Source organism: Electrona antarctica (genome assembly GCF_951216825.1).
Source record: "Electrona antarctica genome assembly, chromosome: 17".
Classification (NCBI taxonomy): domain Eukaryota; kingdom Metazoa; phylum Chordata; class Actinopteri; order Myctophiformes; family Myctophidae; genus Electrona; species Electrona antarctica.
Window position 1 is genome coordinate 30997616 of NC_136798.1, and position 19285 is coordinate 31016900.

The 19285-nt window shown below is 42.3% G+C and overlaps 2 protein-coding genes across 3 annotated transcripts in view; both read left to right on the forward strand.

Annotated features, from left to right (window-relative positions):
• Positions 1–2516: 2516 nt before the first annotated feature.
• LOC306941263 (uncharacterized protein) lies at positions 2517–7828 on the forward strand. 2 transcript variants are annotated; one of them, XM_079526609.1, is made up of 10 exons: positions 2517–2729; positions 2839–2888; positions 3044–3117; positions 3232–3333; positions 3465–3671; positions 4771–4898; positions 5001–5251; positions 5876–6004; positions 6130–6195; positions 7081–7828. In XM_079526609.1, the coding sequence occupies exons 8-10, from the start codon at positions 5959–5961 to the stop codon at positions 7494–7496; spliced, it is 528 nt and encodes a 175-aa protein (XP_079382735.1). In that variant the 5' UTR covers positions 2517–2729; positions 2839–2888; positions 3044–3117; positions 3232–3333; positions 3465–3671; positions 4771–4898; positions 5001–5251; positions 5876–5958; the 3' UTR covers positions 7497–7828. The 2 variants fall into 2 exon arrangements, 1 of the variants encoding a protein (XP_079382735.1); XR_013792118.1 differs by lacking the exons at positions 5876–6004; positions 6130–6195 and having other exon boundaries at positions 2517–2888.
• Positions 7829–9652: 1824 nt separating this feature from the next.
• Positions 9653–19285, forward strand: part of LOC306941312 (cleavage and polyadenylation specificity factor subunit 3-like) — a 31429-nt gene continuing 21796 nt past the window's right edge. The window contains exons 1-6 of the mRNA XM_079526711.1: positions 9653–9911; positions 11520–11583; positions 11950–12047; positions 15043–15171; positions 15424–15601; positions 18132–18221. Of these exons, the coding sequence (XP_079382837.1) occupies positions 9841–9911; positions 11520–11583; positions 11950–12047; positions 15043–15171; positions 15424–15601; positions 18132–18221 (630 nt within the window). The 5' untranslated portion in view covers positions 9653–9840. The remainder of the gene's footprint in view (positions 9912–11519; positions 11584–11949; positions 12048–15042; positions 15172–15423; positions 15602–18131; positions 18222–19285) is intronic.

Genomic DNA, 19285 nt, shown 5'->3' on the forward strand with positions numbered 1-19285 from the left:
CGGCAAGCGAGGACTCAATGATTATAGGTTGGTTTTCATACGAATCCGTTGCTCTGCAATGTGCAATTTAGCAAAGAGATGTTGGTGTAGAGGGAAAAAAGGCGCAGGCGGGGGGACTGGTCAACAAAGTACATAGGCCCTACACTGAGCCCTACACAAAGCACATAGGCCCTACACTGAGCCCTACACAAAGTACATAGGCCCTACACTGCCAAACAAATTCATAGACTTGGAGCAAGTCAATCATTGTGGTTGTCGGTTGAATGCCCAGTTAAAACGGAGGCATACATTTTCATGTATTTTTTTGTACTAATGCTAGTACTTATCTAACTATCCAACTAACGCTCCTTTGCTACTATTGAATGTCATGAATTCTTTGTCTCTAGTGCCCTGTTCTTAGATTTTAGTCTTGGTGTCTTGAATGTTGTTTGTTGTGTGTATGTTTTACTATTATCGCCTCAATGACTTGAAATGTCAGGACATTAATTCATGAAAAGTTAGCTTTGAAATAATTCAAAATAGAATGTAGGAAACAAAAAATAAAGGGACCCGTAACACATTGTCTGTGACCCACAAATGGGTCCTACTATGGGTCCCAGTGTTTGGGAACCAGTGCTTAGTCTAAACCTACTTCATCCTCTGTCTGAAAACGGTATAAAAGTTCACAACATGTGGCATCCGACAAGGCACCTGCATCCATGGCGCCATTGTGTCCATCACCTCAGGTGTGTGTTTTACTTTTATGGCATGTGACATGCAGCGGATCCCTATGGCGTGTGTGTTTTCCCCAAGAGGCTGATCTCTTCTCTCCAAGTACTTCTAACAACTAACTATCCAACACCTCAATGACTTGAAATGTTATCAGAAATCAATCAAGACGTGGCATGGTTTGGGTTTTCCATAGATCATCATTCTTCTATGACAATAATGAAAATGCACAAGGCTGCAGTGTTGAGTATAGCATAGCAATGTGAATAGCACAAAGTTGGCAAGAAATCAGACAGGATTCACATTTAGCCTTTTATTGGTTGAGCCAAGCAAGCTGTAAGAAAAGCTGAATCTGAAGGACACGTTTGCAAACCCAAGTCAGCACACAACACTCTATCTACAGGTACATGCATTGATTAGTGAATGGTTCAACGCCACCATGGATGGATAGTGACAGGCCATGCGTCTTGTGACCCTGCTGGCCTGTTCAGCAGTGTGACAAATCCCCAGCATCCTCTTGGCAGCTGGGTAGTGACTCGCTGCGGGCCGAGACAGAACGCATGGCGTCCGTAGGATGGCCTCTGTTGTCTTTGGAGGGGAGAGTGGCAGGGAGGCTGCAGTTCTTCCTCTATCCATACATGCTACGTCCTCATGTCATTGGATCCCATCGAAGGCTTAAACCATTCTCGGGAGCGGTCGTCTCCTTCATTTAGTGTAGTGATTCATAACGAGGTCCATTATTTATTAGGCATTTGAGCCACAGAACATCATGACATCAAGATATACTTCACAATGTTAAGGATTTTTTCAGACCTACAGTTCTAGGAAACAAAGTGCTTTAATGTGATGCGTATAATCATTCTCCATCAAAAATAAATGACTGAACATTAAATGTAAACCGGTGTCCGTCACCTCAGGTGTGTGTTTGACGTGACATGCAGCTGATCCCTATGGAATGTGTGTTCATCCAAGGAGCTGTTTGAATAAGTATACAGTCAATAATCATAATTCATGTCTAGCTCTGGTCCATAGCCTTCTACTGCTTCTACGATTCTGTCCTGCAGTATAAGTATAATTCATGTCATGCTTCAGAAGCTTGGGAAAATTAAGTATAGAGTCACTAATCATACATCCTGCTGTGCCCCAGAGGAGTTAGTTCAGCAATTAAGGGATTAAACAGTTTAATCCTGTTCGCCCTTGCTGAGAGGGAGGAGGGGCATACAGGACTCCAGCTTTTAATACATTTAATAATTCGCATTGAACTCTTAGGGCATAATTCATTTGTTCCACCAGACTATTGGTGGAACAAAATAATGACTTATGCCTATTATGACTTATAATAACTAATATACTATTGCCAACAATGCAATATGGTGCTTTAGAGTTCACGAAACCAAATGGTTTGAAAGAGTTTCTGTTGCAATTTGTTTGAGGTTAACCCCTTATTATCCATAGAATGCCTATTATGTAAACTGGTCCTATGAAGTGTTTTTTCTGGTTTTATCCTCTTGACAGATTTTGTATTGGCCTGTACTTTCATTGAACTGTGTATACTGATGCGTCGGTACTGAGTTCAAGTTCAACGGCTATCAAAAGTCTAATAAACTGTAATAAGCCCTTTAAGATTTAAGTTCCACACAGGAAGCTGTCATGTTTTATCACCTCAATTATTTTTGTTCATCTTTGTTGTATTTTCTTTGTTCATGTGATTTATTTATTTCAGGTTTGTTTGTGTCAGGCTCTGGTTTGTGTGTTGTCAGTCACACGTACTGGAACTCAACTAGTGCATACGGAGGACCAGAGAGGACACAGTTAGCCGTCACACACGCTTCCCTTTGAAGCAAATCTATGCTTTGACTGAGGACCTGTCCTGAAGATTGTTTTCTTTCAGTTTGAGATTCTGAAGGATAATACATATCAACTCGTCTGTTTTACACACAATGCATTACAGTTGTGTGCAGCTGTCTGTCTGTGGACACTTGGTTTAAATTTGTTGGACTCCTTTGTATGCAGCCAGCAAGGTTTGTTGATTTAAGAGACAACACACGTAAACTTTCCACGGACCCTAATGCAGCTCAGGGTATCTTTGAATTCTTGAATGCAACACTTTAGCGACGTTATATTTTTCAGAGACCAGAGACATCCCAAATACAAAAAGGATTGGTGACGTTACAAAAAAGGTATATGGTTCCAAAAGGGGTTACAGGAGTAGTCACACATTTCACACATGGCATTTAATGTGTGAATATTTAATGTGTTCATATTAAACAACCGTGTTGTTTTTTTCATGAAGAGCTTACGTTATGTTAATCCTGTGTGTGCCTGTTTTCTACAGTACCTGTGCTGCAGAAGCTCTGATTGCACTGTTTTGCTTGTGTGTCTGCTGAAGATGCAGACAAAGAAGAAATGGTAAATGTTCTTTCATCTTTTTAGCAGTCATCATTTCATTAAAGTGTACATTCAAATTTAATATTTGGAAAGCCCTTGTATGAATTTGATAGCTAAAAATGATCTCACGCCCAGGCCTCTTGTGGGGGGAGCCAGGAAAGCAATGAGGCTGAACTGCCGTGGCCCATCCACAGGCCTAAATAATATGGACCAACACCCTGAAGGCCTGAACAGATGGTATGTGCTATGGCTATGGGATGTCGATAAATGCTTATCAAATGATTCTACACTTTCTTTGTTAGTATGACAAGTATGTCAGTATTCATCTGAGAAACAACCGTGTACATCTTGTTGTCTTTGTGTTGAAGGACTATCTACCAAAGGACTATCAGTACCATGTGTGTAGCTACAAGCATGTGAGCCAACCAAGCCCAAGGGACCACATTAGTTTCGAGGCCACGTTACGGATGACTATTAAGACGAAGGAGGATGTACAGGTGTGGCTGAAGTCAATGCCGGACACGTGGAGAGTGGAAACAGTCAAACCTAGTAAAGGCAAAAAGACCATCATGAAAGTTAGTCTCTTTTCTTTCTTTTTTTTTTTACATTTTGAATGAACCTGGTGATCTAATAGTGATTCAACTACATTTGCATGGATGCTATGTTGTCACTTAGGTTCATGGCAAAGCAACATTTTGGAGGACAATTCTATTGAAAATGCACTTCAGTCAGGAGTCAGGACAACTCATGAATGGATCAAATATATTTGTATTGAATATAAAATGAGGAAGGGCGCAGTCGTAGCACTGTTGCCTCACAACTAGAAGGGTTAGGGTTCGATTCCGGCTGGGGACTCTGGGAGCATGTTCTCTCCTCCGCATCATCAGTGCCCATACCCTGGGTGGGGTTGACAAAAGGGTCTTTCTGTGTGGCGTTTGCATGTTCTCCCAGTGTCCCCTAGTATAGAGTAGGTACCCTCACAAAAACATGCAGTAATCCTGGTCTCTAAACTGCCTCCCCCTGGTCAGGGCGCAGCTGATGGAGGGGAAAGCAACTGGTTGGAATAACGTGTACCTTCCATGCGCTATGTCCTACTGGGGAAGCGTTTCCCCAGTAGGACGTAGAGCCCCCTGTCAGGTGAAAAGAAGCGGCTTGGATCCGGCATGCATAGAAGGAAGCATGTGGTCAGTCCGACTCCGTTGCTCTCCCCAGGTTGAAGGAGAGAGTCTAGCGCCCAGGATTACATTAGATAATTGACACTGGGGGAAAAAATGTTAATAAATGAAAAAATGAATAATAAATAAAATAAAATGAGGAATATATTTATTATGGTTTGGTGATGAATTGGATCTGCTTTTATGTACTCTGAGAAAGCGTATCTCCCAACCATAGGGACTCAAAATCCCACGTACGTAAATTGCAGATCCAAAACAGGTGGTAGCTGCAGTGGTGGAGGTTGAGCAGCAGCATTGGTGGGCGCAGCAGCCTGACAGCAACAAAAGCAAACAGGAATGAGCAGTGCAAACTTCCAGATTAAATAGATCGGTCTGAGAATGCGTGTGTGATTGAATGAGTGGATGTGGAGTTGAAGCGGGCCAATGGATGGCCGCCAACACGGCACTGAGTTTCCTGACAGAACTTGCTCTCATTTGTATTTTTCATATTCTACTGCAGAAAGTATACCGGTGCCAGCACAAGACCAGGAATCCAGCAACTCCTGTCAAGCAGTCTAAAAACACAAACTGCAGTGATAAACTCGTAGTCACCATTTTACCCACCGTGGATGGGCGGAGGTGGAGCAGGTCCACTTAAATTCCAATATGCATGCTTTAATGTCTACATCATTGGCATCTGATTTCATCCACTGCTGTACATAACGGTATGCCTTATTCTTTTCTCTGCAGGAGCGCTGATCCTCACTTACCAGCCTACCCAACCATTGTGGAAATAAGCCACAACCACAATCACAACATCCATGACGTCGGGATGTGGGCGCTGCCACTGTGGAGAAGCTGATCAAGCTGTTTAAGGCTGGTCACTCACCACCCTCGGCGCTAGATGCGCTTAAGTATGACCTGCAGGTCAAGTATGGAGGCGATTATTTGTACAAGTCAGCAGACCGCTCCATCTGCCCTGACGTGAAGTTCTGCTACCGGTACAGTGACGGTTTATGTCAAGTTGTTCACCTTAACAAAAGTTGGCGTATCACGTTTATAGTGCACAATGCATAAATATGATTCTTGTACAGTTCAGAGCTGACATTCCTAAACAATAACCTATTAGAGCTATGGTCATGTTTACATTTATACAGATGATCCAATACACTTTAAAGTGATCTCTCATTCACCCATTCACACACGACTGGTGATACAGTAGCTTCCATGCAAGATGCTAGTCTGCTCATTGGGAACACTGGGCTTTGGGGTCTTGCCAACACTGTGACTAGGTCTGTCAGAATTATTAATAATCCCCTTATCACAATTATTTGAGATAATCACAATAATTTGCCATAGTCCATTTTGAAACATTTTCCAAAAAACTGAAGTAAGGTAGCAGATCTACAAGCTCACAACGTGTCGCAACGTGCTTGTACATCGGCTATTTCCTCTTATTTTATTTTAAATATTATATCGTTGCTGTCTCCATTTTTGAGGTTTTTGATATTCTTCCATAAATCAAAAATATTGAACCAATGGGAAGTAGTACAAAACTACTACAGTTACCTAGAGTTTTGTTGCTGTATTTTAGGTTTTATTGGTGAAATGTCTTAATTTCGCAGGCTCTATTCACATAATTTCATGTCTGAGTATTGCAGCACAGAAAGACAGGCAATATTCGAACAGTCCAGTCCAGAGTCCAGAGATGGCCATAGCAGTCAGTGAAGAGTCTGATGATGCTCAAACATCAGGTCAGTTAATTTAAAAAATATATATTTTTTGTTTATTGGAGAATGAGATTAGGATGAGCACAATTTCGACATACAAATGGTTTTAAATTTCTTTGTAATTGATTATTCTTTTTCCCTCTCGACAGTCGAACAACAGGTGTCGAGATCAATAATGGCAGCCACTGAAGGGGTTGTGGGTGATGAAGAATCAGGTCAGTTTAAAAAAAATGGCAGACAGAATAAATCAGCTCTGTCCTAAACAGAAGCACGGGCAATAGGCCAGTCAATCTAAGCTAAAAAGGGGCGTTCGTGACCCAAAGTCTAATTTTAATTATGCTTTAAGTAGCATTTAACGTGTCAAACTAGGGGTTATTCATGATTCTGAATCCATTGCAAGCAGTAGTTTTGCACGAAAAACACTACTTGGGCTAAAAACGACCATAGCCAATTGCCCTTCATGTGCCCAATGTTCCCAAATGTGCTGAGCCCATCACATTTGTGATGACGGCTATGGCCGTTTTTAGCCCAAGGAGTGTTTTTCATGCAAAACTACTGCTTGCAATGGATTCAGAATCATGAATAACCCCTAGTTTGACACGTTAAATGCTACTTAAAGTATAATTAAAATTAGACATTTTTGCCTTTATATACAGTAGCATGTTAATGGTAAGCAAAGCAAAGTTCATTGTTTACCCAGGGTGAATGGACTAAGCTCGAGATGCTTGTTTACAGCCAGACCCTGCTCATAGAACATTTCATGGTAGGTGTTCAATGCCTTGCTCAAGGGCACTTCAGCGGTGGTAATTTTAACGTGCCGGTCCGGGGATTCGAACTGGCCACCTTCCAATAACAAGACCGCTCCGCAAACCGTTCGGCCATCACTGCCCCAACTTTCAACCACTGAATTTACCATGATCCAAAATTTATATAATTCTCAATTTTTCATGTTATTTGGATGACCCTAAGGATCATAAAAAACCTTGAATGATTACTATTGCAATTTATTTTGGGACAGATCTAATTGACTGGCCTACAGCAGATGTGTGTGCATGTGTGCATAAAAGAAAAATATACTCTTGTCTTTTTCTTTTCTCCAGATGTTGATGACGAGGAGTTCCGCTCTAAGATGAGAAATTTTACGGAAACACTGCTGATGAATAAAAGATTACTCAAAGGAGGACTCAAAGTCATGATGAAGAACATAGACAAGATGGTGGGCCACCGTACCATGCTGCTGGCGCCTTCTATGTTGCTGTCAGCCATGCACACATTTGGCCACAGTGATACCAACAGGCTGGCATCACAGCGTGCACAAGCTCTACGGAAAGTCACTAACCGTGCTGGGCCAGGTACAGCAGCACGGGTGACCTCTATTGCCTGCCCAGAGTTCAGGCTTGGAAAGCTATACAGGATCCCTAAAGGGCCAGGGAGGCGAAAGAAAACTGTTAAGCATGGATCATCGCTACAGCCACGCAAAAGAGGAGTGAAGCACTCTGCTTGTCCCAAGCAGTAGAAGTGTGTGGCAGCAACCCAAAGGCATGAATGATGATTTCACCTTCCACTTTACAGAATGTACAGCACCTTCATAATTCAGGAGTGGTCAACAGCAGAAAACTGACTTTCGGTCGTTTGAGACTACCAGGGACAGTGACTTGGACTTTTGATTATACCAGGCAGTGTCAGTTACCTTATGTGGTCGACACCAGCTAACTCTTTCCACCTTAATCCCATGTACAACGCAATGACTTCTTCTCTTATCATAATGAAGTCTGCTGTTTCACCTCAGATGCCAGCACAAGTGTGTATATGTAGATAATTTGGTTGTTTCTTATTCTCTACCCCCTTGCCCCCCCTTCCCCACTTCTTTAAGAAGATTGAGTGTGATGTGACAATAAAGTAATTCTCATTTGAGTTCTTTATTGTAAAGTTACTGTTACAGGATGCACACATGAAACGGTTGGATCATTTTCTATTACTATACTACTACAAGAAATTGCAAGACTGAACATCTCCACTTTTCTTTCAAAGTACAATAGCTGATGGTGTAGATCTGCAAGACAGACAGACAGACACACACACACACACACTTCTGCAAGCCTCATTTCAAGTTCCCATGTCTGAGTCATTGTCTCCACCAGGCCGAAGGCATGGGGAGAGAGTATGTTTTGCACTCCGTCCGTGTGTCCGTCCGTCCATCCGTCCTTCCGTCCGTCCGTTACCAGCTAATCTCCGGCACCGTTAACCCGGTCGATGCCAAACTTTGCACACACTCCCTGGATGCCAATGATGAACCTCTGCCCCACATTTTCCAGAACGGCCTGTTATAGCGCCACCATGAGGCAGCTTTTCACATGTTTTACCTAAAACTGCACCGATCTGCGTGAAACGTTGCATGCACACTCCCTAGAGGCCAAGGACAAATCTTTGACCTGCATTTTCCGCATCTGCCTTTTATAGCGCCACCAGGAGGCCGACTTTTGTAAAATACATTGATATTACTCCTCCAGATTCTGTCCAAAAATCTCACAAATCGTTACACAGTATCTCTATGGTCATGTGCTCAAGTCGGATCTGTCCGATATTTCATATTCCATCCTAATTGGCTATAATTGGCTTTCACAGTTTGCAAGATTGCCCCGTTTTGAACAAAAGCCTCAAATCATGAACGCAGCATGCAATTTACGTGAAATCTTTCACACATTTTCTTACTAGGCTGAGGAATATATCCCACCCTTCTCACATTGGCCTGTTATAGCGCCACCAACAGGTTGATTTTTGCAAAACACATTTTTGGAACAAAATGCCTCAAATCATCCAATTGGCGTCACCAGGCACTCTGCATTTCCTCAACAAAATGAAGAAAATTGTTGCAAAAAACTAACAAACAAAAAAACATGTTTATATTACTCCTAAACATTTTGCCAAACATCTCACACAGTCCTATCCTCCTGGTGGAGACATGTGCCCAGAAGGGCACTTTTTCTAGTTATACATTGGTTTGGTCTAGTAGGATTGATCTTCTATGCATCCTAGTTAAGTGTTGAAGTTCATAATTCTTTACCTTTAGTTTACTGCTACGAACGCAACTTAGAGTCACATACATTTTACCCAATCTGGCCTGTGACCTACAGTGAATTTGACACCAACTATGATGTCGCAACCTGTTAATTTTTTATGTCATTCAATTACATATAATGTTAACATCATAATGTTAACTTTTCAGCAGCTTAAAGTCTCAAAAGCCTGTTTCATGAAAGAATCAAAAGAGTTTATTTGTCAGATAAAAGCAGTGCACTACTGTCCTGCTAACGGCAACACAGTTCAAAGGATTTATAGAATTGTAGTTATAATGCATGCATAACAATAATACAGATACATTTTTATTATAATACATTATCAGTATTGTTTTGAGCAGTCTGTTCAACATTCTTTATGATAGTCAGGACACCCATGTCCTCTTTTTCAACAGCTATGGGTTAGGGTTACAGCCATAGAGCTATAAAGGTTACAACACAGGTTTGGTTGCTCTGGGATAAGGGTGTGGGTAGTGCCCACTGCCCAGTGATTGTAATATTTCCCAGAAATGTATATATGCATTTCACGTACTATTGAGTGCATACTAAGGGAACCAAAGATGTATCTAACTTTATCTAACACGGACATATTTTTAACAAGGACCGGCCGGTCAGCCGGATGTGACGCAGTAGGCCTGCGACTGGAAATTGGAAAACATCTCTCTGGCCGTGAAGCCTTTTATATACTCTATGGACAAAACTCCCCTGAAGTAGTTATGAATGATTCAATTGTTTAATAAACACCGATACTAATAATAGACAAGGCTATCGCAGTGAAACAACATGGCGGCCAAGCGCAAAACAGATGCAACAGTCCCTGCGGAGGAGAGCGACCAGCTGCTCATCCGTCCCCTGTGAGTCCAACATGCACGCAGCTAGCTTAGCTCAATAGCTTCATTCAAGTCCATTCAACAAGTGCATCAAAGTACATTCACGTTGTTTACTTCAGGAGAAGTGCCACAATGTACTCCGTTACATGTAAAAGCATTCAGTGTTTCACTTGAGTAAAAGTTTGTATCTGCCATCAAATGTACTTATTACATTTGAGGGGAATACCACTCATTTTCAACATTTTACTATGACATTAATATACCTTAGAGGTGTAAAAAAAGAATGATAACAAATCATTAACATGGTGAATCACATCTTGATGATGTCATCAAGATGTGATTCACCATGTTAATGATTTTTTACAGACCTCCAGTTCTAGGAAACACAGAATGGGGGGACTTTTTATTATTTCAACACAACAGCTCTAAGGTATATTAATGACATAGTAAAATGTTGAAAATGAGTGGAATGCCCTTGTCAAGTTGTCAGTGGTGGAAAATAACTCAAATGTTTTATTTAAGTAAAAGTATCAATACTGCAATGTAGAAAGACTCTACAAAAGTATTAGCATCGAAATGTACTTAAAGTATCAAAAGTACTCATTATGCAGAATGTCTCATTTCACAAGTCAAATGTATTAAAAGAAATCAGACCAGTCTGAATTGAGTGGTGCAACAGCGCCCCCTGTTGGTAGACATAGCCTAGGGAGTAGGGACCAAGGGGCCAGTGAGGCACTCCAATGTTGAAGCACTGGGCCCTACTAGTGGTAAGAGGAGGGACTACAGGCGGACCCGTGGATTCATGACCGGGAAACCCCGTGCAGCTGGGCTTTAACATTGAGCGCTCTGTTGCACTTCCGCATTGGACCACCAAAATGTGGTGGTCCAATGCGGAAGTAGACGTTTTGAGACGGTCCTTCCGGGTGCTTCAAAACACCACTGAGCAACTTCCACTGACATGAATAGCGGAGGGGGCGGACCTTCGCGCCAGATCAGTCTCTATCCTTTTAATACTCTATGGTAGGGACATTGCTGTTCCTTGGAGTGGTTGCACCACTCAAAAAACCTTTTGAGAATAGACTATCTAGCTTGTAGGTCGGCTGTTTTCAACCCCCAGCCCCCACAGAGACGTAAATCGTGAAAATGTGGTGCAAATCTTTGAATATATATTCTTTCAGAGTGAATGTTTTTAACTCAAATCTTTGGTTCTGGGGGGTCCCTGAAACAACATATTATGAGATGGGGGTCGGCGGCCAAATACATATAATTCTAGGGGTCCTTGACATGAAATAGTTTGAGAACGACTGAGATGGAAACATGGGTTTTTCAGAAAACTGTTAAGATTTAGAAGGCATTTGTAGAATTGTCCTAAGGTCTAAATGGGCTAACGTTGTTGAAGTAGGACTCATAAAATGTCCCTGGGAGTGGGACTCATCTAAAAGACCACCCCTGTGTCCTGGGACCCATTACATTGTAATTACAATGTAACTTTCTGTCAATAAATTCCGTGCAGGCGATTATGTTTGAGTTTAGAATCGCTCGTTGCAAATCACGGGTAAACCTTGTTTAATCTTATTGGTGTACCTGGATTAATTCTGTTTTTAATTTCTGTGTGTGTTTTGTCCCCTGCAGAGGAGCAGGTCAGGAGGTCGGGAGATCGTGTATCATCCTGGAGTTCAAAGGACGAAAAATTATGGTAAAATATATGAATATAATAATTCAGAATAAAAATAAATAATAATAATTACGACGTGTCTCTCTACTAGACTCTAGGTCTAGGAGGCTAGTCATCTATAAAATGGTGCATGCGTGTGTATCCATCTTGCAATATTTATGTTTTGCAATATTTTTTACGTTCATAATTAATTTCATAATGGAATCTGGAATGGTATAAAATGGGGCTCTAATAGGGTTACCTTGACCAAATTGGAGATACTGTTTATAGTGTGTTACCATATTCGTACCTTGCATACAGATTGGTTACAATAACCTTTTATCCATTAAACTAAGCTGTTAGCTGTAAAGCAGACTGTAAGGATTGTACTGTGCTGCTGTTGTGCAGTTAGACTGCGGCATCCATCCAGGACTGGAGGGAATGGACGCGCTGCCCTACATCGACCTGATCGATCCAGCAGAGATAGACCTGCTGCTTATAAGCCAGTAAGTTCATTTCATCTGGCTCGCTGTTTCTTCACCTGTCTAACTTCTAACTATATTGTTGCTGTCGGGCATAATCTCGCCCTACTTCACCATGCTACAACAGTACAATGTTACAAAAGTAGCAAAGCAACACGTTTTGAGCTTGTAGTTCTGCTACTTTTGCTATTTTTCTCAAACTTTTAAAGGACCACTTCACCACTTTTCAACTTCTCTTCCTATAATTGGTCCTAACTAATGTTCATGATAAAATACCACCATTTATTCTTATTTTTTCCTGTCTCATAGAAAGGCTGTGGGCTGTTCAGAAACCCGTCCACCAGTGACATCATCGATGGTGAATCCAAGCTAATAGAAACGGCAGGCTTTCTTTTCCTGAAAAGTTGCAATGCAAAAGTTGAAGCCATCGTTCTCACGATAATAAAAATCTAAATATATTTTAAAACAAATCTTGTTTAAAAAAGAATCTGCCTAATGATGATGTCACTGGTGGACGGGTGTCCGAACTGCCCAAAGCCCTCCTATGAGACACAGACCGAGTAGGAAAAAATGGTGGTGTTTTATCATGAACATTAGTGAGGACCAATTATATGAAGAGATGTTGAAAAGTGGTGAAGTGGTCCTTTAATGATTGTTATACAGGCCTGGAAATTGGGTTAAATATATCTTGTGGATATTGGGGCAGCAGTAGCTCAGTCTGTATGGACTTGGGAACTGGAAGGTCACTGGTTCAAGTCCAGCACGAATCACAGTGCTGGACTACTGGTAGCAGGAGAGGTGCTAGTATACCTCCTGTGAACTGCCGAGTTGTCCTTGAGCAAGGCACTGAACTCCTTTAGCTGCTCCTGTCCTGTGTGCCACCATGTACAGTATTTTTTCACTGAATTTCCTTAAAGCTGCTATAAGCAATAATATGTCAACATTTTAATGATTTTAATGATGAATTTTAATTTGTATTCAGCCAGCCAGCAATGGGTAGAACGCTCCCCCCAAAAAATGTGTCTCTGTGACACATCTTGGGGCCGCAATCTGCATTCAAAGATTTTCCTAGAAGCTTTGTCATTGGTCGATTTGCCTGTCTACGTCCTGATTGGTTAGTCATTGCGACCAGGTTTCTTTCGACCAATGACAAAGCTTCTAGGAACATCTTTGAATGCAGATTGCGGCCCCTAGATGTGTCACAGAGACTACATTTTTTGGGAGTGTTCTACTCATTGCTTGCTATCTGAATGGGCTCTATGCACACAGAATAACTATTCCTACTTCCGACCCGCTTCCCTACTTCCTTCAAAGGTGTTACCGATGATACTAAACTCATACTGTGGTTCTCAAACTTTTACATTTCAAGGACCCCCATAACTCTGGGTCCATGTGGTTCCATTTGTACACTCTGAGTTACAGACATGTACAGGGCCATTTGGCTCTTGACCCTGACTCTTTGACCAGTATGGAAATTGGAACACAGCCTTCATTTGTTTGTATCATCGCCGCAGTAACACCTGTGAAGGCAGTAGGGAGGTTCTTTCCAAAATGGTCTGTATGTATAGAGCCCATTCAGCTTCAATTCTTATAATTGTTATTTAAACGTCACATATGTGCATGTATGTATTCAATACAGAGCATGTGAGCGGTGCGGAGCGGCCGAGAATTCCGCTCTTCGCTCTCGACGGCTTTTGTCCCACTCGTTATTCGCTCGTGTTGATCCCCCCCCAAGCCGCTCTCCGCTCGCTCAGCGCTCACCTTCATTTGTGCATCGGGCGCTCAGATACACCCGCTCAGCAAAAAATGACGGGGGGGAAAAAAGGAAAAGAAAATGCTGTTTTCCTGATATTGTCTAATTAAACACATCGTTATTTTTGCCTGAAGGCCTTCTATTATATTAGTATTATTCTATTCGGAGCATAAATATTTATGTGTTTAAAAACACATCAGGGTTTCATGTTGCACTGCTGTCTCGTTGACCCAGCTGGGTGCGGTGAATAATAAGTAACCTCGTCCTGACCTAATCAATCAAAGTCACCGCGGTAAACGCTCCATATACTGTAACGTAAACGTTAATGTTCACTGCAGACTGCATACACGTAAGATACAGGCAAGTTACATGATGTCATGAGTCATGACCACGCAATGTTAGGCCTACAGTCCACTGTACAGGCTATTTTGTTTCTAAAATGCTTATTGTACCCGTCATCACGCAGCGCGCCTCATATGTCCAAAAGAATAGATCTGCAAGCTGTTGACACATCATGAGCAGTGCATTGGTGATTTGTATGTCTATTCTCATGGACAGTCCGTGACGCACATTAGGCAATGATTGATGTAAACTCCACAAGGCTACTATAGCCAAGCTTGGCAGTTGATAGCCTAATAAGTAATAATATAATACGGGACTGTTCCACTGCGAACGGGGACTGGAAATAAAGTTCTGCGTCACTTCAGAGGAATTAAAAGGGAGCTACTTGTTTACTTACCCCTTGTTTACTTACCCCAACGTGTTGAACGTGAGTTGCATAAAATTCTTTATTTCTGCGACTATAAGTCTGTTCTCATTCTCTCTCTCTCTCACACGCTCTCTCTGTATAACAATTGAAACACGGCGCCGGGCGCCACGGCCAATGGCCATAGTGGCTTTCTTTCACTTCATCATCATCTTTCTCCACTTCTCTTTCAACGTCGGGGATGATGATAAATACCTTGATCATGTTGCTGGCACTTTCAGTCGACTCACCACACGAATCACGCGTTGATGAATGTTGGTAAATGCGCTCTGCACTGTGACTAAATCAACGTGTTTAGGTTCTAAACACGTGTTCCGTGTGCACTGAGCACCGACCACTTCGGGGCGGCTGGGAGCGGAAGGACAGTTCTCGCTCCGGAAGCCGCTCTGACCCATTTTAAAACTTGCTCCGCGCTCAATTCAAAATCAACCCGCACCACTCCTCGCTCCGCTCCGCTCACATGCTCTGATTCAATATGATTATCCCTCTCTTTTCATCAGTTTCCATTTGGACCACTGTGGGGCGTTGCCGTGGTTTTTACAGAAGACCAGTTTTAAAGGAAGGACGTTCATGACTCATGCCACCAAGGCCATCTACCGCTGGCTGCTGTCAGACTGTGTCAAAATCAGGTGGGATTCAGCTTGTACAGCTTATACTACTGATGCTCCGCCTCCAATCCTTTTCACTTCAAGGACTATAGGCCTGTCACAATTACTACATGATTGTCTAATCGCAATTTGAGATGATCGTAATTATATATTTTTTATAATTGTCATAATCGTGTCCATGTTGAAAAATGTTAAAAATTAAAATAAATTACAAAGGGAAGTTGACTTACCATTTTACTATAAAAAGAAATGTGTGTGCGCTGCCTCCCACAGCAACATTTCAGCAGATGACATGCTGTACACGGAGACGGACCTGGAGGAGAGCATGGACAAGATTGAGACCATCAACTTCCACGAGGTGAAGGAGGTGGCCGGCATCAAGTTCTGGTGTTACCACGCCGGCCACGTGCTCGGAGCCGCCATGTTCATGATCGAGATCGCAGGAGTCAAGGTGAACAGAGTGTTGATTTTGACAGATGTTTATATAGACTTTTGAATAAAAATCCATTTAGTTGTAGTCTAGTTTGGACGACTAAATCTACAGTTGATTTGGTCGACAAAAACGTTATTTTGACGGGCCTTGATGGCGTCGTAACGCTTGATTTTATACTTGGTTGCATGTGGTAAAAGAATATCTGTTGTGAGCTTGTTAGATTTTCAAAGCGCAACAACCGTCTTTAAATGGGATTGGATTTTAACTGGATTTCTTCTCCACTAGTCCCTCTCTAACATTTTAGTCTAGTTTTTATTTGTTAACGAAATTGTCAATATGTTAGTCTTAATTTAAGTCATCATAGCTTAGTCTTTATTTTGTTTTCATCTGTGGAAAAAACGTAGTCCAACCTTTTTCATCGTAGTTTTAGTCGATGAAATCAACACTGGTGAACTAACCACTCTTAGTGAAACAGACCTGAGGGTGCCACTGTACTTAACCTGCCCTTGTTTACTTCTGCGCTGCATCTCCTCACTAGAAATAGCAGATGTACAAGCTCACAGTGTGAGCACGTCATGCTGTGAGCCTGTAGATCGGCTAATCTGTCTTAACCCTTGGACTACCAGCCCTAATAGTAGCTTTTCAGTTCCTTCTGCCATGATTTTAATTAATTTGAATGCCAATAGAACATATCTCATTTTAATGCTATAAAGTATATCATTAGACACCCAGTCCTGATGGTGGCGGTAACTTCACCATTATGCCGATTTTGAAATTAGCCGAATCTGGCCGTCAATCATTTCCGGTTCAACGGATGTAAACTTCTGCTAGCTTCTATTTTATATTTTTATTTTGTTTTATATTTTATTTTACCCGATCGCTTAATGTATTGAATAACGAATCTACCACTGTTGAATCGGCCCGGCCGCTACTTGCCTTCCAGCCATATAGAGGAGTGAGCAACTTCCATTGAAATGAATAGCAGGGGGTGGGGCTGTCGCTAACCATCAAGTGGGATAGTTGGGCGTGAGTCAGACTACAAGCAGGAAGCAGCAGCACGTAAACAAAGGCAGACAAACATGACAGAGGCTCAAGAAAGCAACAGGATCAGATGGATCGATCACCACTCCTGAACATTTACGTTCGGAAATACCGCACCGGAGAGCACTCGCCCATTAGTTTGTATTGCACAGTGCAGCCAGTGCGCTATTTCCGAACGCGGTGATGAGTGGAAGGTTTTTGGATTTCCATCCAAAAACGGGAAAATAACATCAAGAGAAAACGTAATCTATTCATTGCTGGCCTGCTCATCGTGATAGCCAATCATTCTGTTAAAATAGAGAAACAATTTCTGTATTGCTGCTGGTGGTCTGGAGTCTGGAGTTGTCTCACTACTGTTACTGTCTACAGTCTAAGAAAGAAAGTATACTCTAAGTTCACTGTCTAAGTGCTCTAGTGAAGTGCATTATTAATCTGTGCTGAGTGTGCACTGTGCTCAATAACACACATGAGTTATGAAAGCTATTCATTTTTTCCTGTGCCAACCATTGAAAAAATAGCTTTGGCGTTTGGATGGGGGGCCCTCTAGTGGACAGAACATGCATAAAAAAACGTGATATTCTGTGTATAGAGGGGTATTTCAGTAGGCTATAATGAGCTAAAATGAATGATGTACATTTTCGAATATTAAAAATAATAAAGCAATGAAATTTGAATGGGATTATAGAGGTGAACTGACAGCCCTACTATGCACATAAAGACCGCTTGCGTGAGTGTGCATGCGAGGATTTCAACCGGTTTTAGGTGGACCAGATCGGCCGTTAGCAAAAAATGCTAAAAGATGCGAATTAATTTAAAAATAATCCCCCGATTATAGGGAATAAAACAATTACGTCAACGGGAGGTCTGGATTAATTAATTACGTCAATTACGCCAATGGTAGTCTAAGGGTTAACAGAGCACTGTTTCCCAAACAGTGGGTCGGGACGTGGATCAATTTGTATGGGGCGCAAGTTTCCTAAAAACAAAAAGTAGTGGAAAATAGGAAATCTACAAGCTCACAGCACACCACTTGTAGATTGGCTAGCTTCACTAGTTTGGGTCCTGTGGAAGACATCAAATTATTTTTTTGGGTCTCGATCAGAAAGGTTTCTGAACCACTGTTTTAGAGGCTAATCTGCTTCTTCTACAGTGTCTCGCTCTGCTTTCTTACTGTCTCTGTCCTATACTCCTTAGCCTGCCTGTCTGTCCTACACTCCGTCTCAGCTTTCCTACTGTCTTGTCTCCTACACTCTCCCTCTCAGCTTTCCTACTGTCTTGTCTCTCCTACACTCTCCCTCTCAGCTTTCCTACTGTCTTGTCTCTCCTACACTCTCCCTCTCAGCTTTCCTACTGTCTTGTCTCTCCTACACTCTCCCTCTCAGCCTCTCTCGTGTACTGTCTCTAAACTTTCCTACTGTCTGTCCCCCTCTCAGCTGTCCTACAGTGTGAGTGTCTCCTACTAGTACCAGTGTCACACTAATGTATCATCTCTGTGGTGTGTGTTCAGATCTTGTATACAGGAGACTTCTCTCGCCAGGAGGACAGACATTTGATGGCTGCCGAGATTCCCTCCGTGAAACCAGACATCCTCATCACTGTGAGTCTCTCTCAAACACTTACTTAAAGTAGACACACGTTTCTTTTGTACCTTCCTTCTACACCAGATCTCTTTGCCAATAGTTGCAGATCTACAAGATCACATTGACGTGCCGTGAGTTTAGGGTTCAGTTAAATATATATTTATTTAGAGTAGTCGATTGTTTTTTTTTACCCCCCTTTTCTCGCCTATTTAGTTGTTATGCCAATGAATTCCTTCCCACACATATTTCTGTGTTGTCACTGCTGTTGTATCCTACTGATTCACCTGTCAGTGAGCAGCCCCCACCAGGAGGACATAGGGCCTGCCCTACGCCCATTCCTCCCGCCCGACACCCCCTGCTAACAGGTGCCCGCTCGGCCTGTAGGAATAGATGCAGTGACAAATTTCACCCTGCCCGGTTTCCCTTCCCCGAACACGGGCCAATTGTGTTCACATAGACACCCGACAAAGCTGGATGTACCACGGTGGATTCGAACCCATGACCTCTGTGGTGGCAGGCTAGGGACTTTACCACAGTGCCACCTGAGCGCTTTACTTAACAGTTTAAGGGCCCCAGACGGAATTCTCCGTGCTGGTACTTAGTACGGTCTGTTGCCCAAGACGGAGATTGATTAAAACGACGGAGATTAACTGTTTATTGAGCACCAGCATACTTCAGAAAGGTGTGTGTGTGTGTGTGTGTGTGTGTGTGTGTGTGTGTGTGTGTGTGTGTGTGTGTGTGTGTGTGTGTGTGTGTGTGTGTGTGTGTGTGTGTGTGTGTGTGTGTGTGTGTGTGTGTGTGTGTGTGTGTGTGTGTGTGTGTGTGTGTGTGTGTGTGTGTGTGTGTGTGTGTGTGTGTGTGTGTGTGTGTGTGTGTGTGACTTAGATAGCATTTGATACAGACTTATAGCATGTTATGTAGACAGCACAATAATTGCATTGTATGTAGTCGTAGCACTTCATAGTATATATGTACAGTGTCATTATATAGATATGTTCTAGCTACGTTCTTAGCTTACGCATGTTTCTTGATAAATGCTTTTTAGTGTGGTTGCCCAAAGGGCAACCAGACTATAGTACTT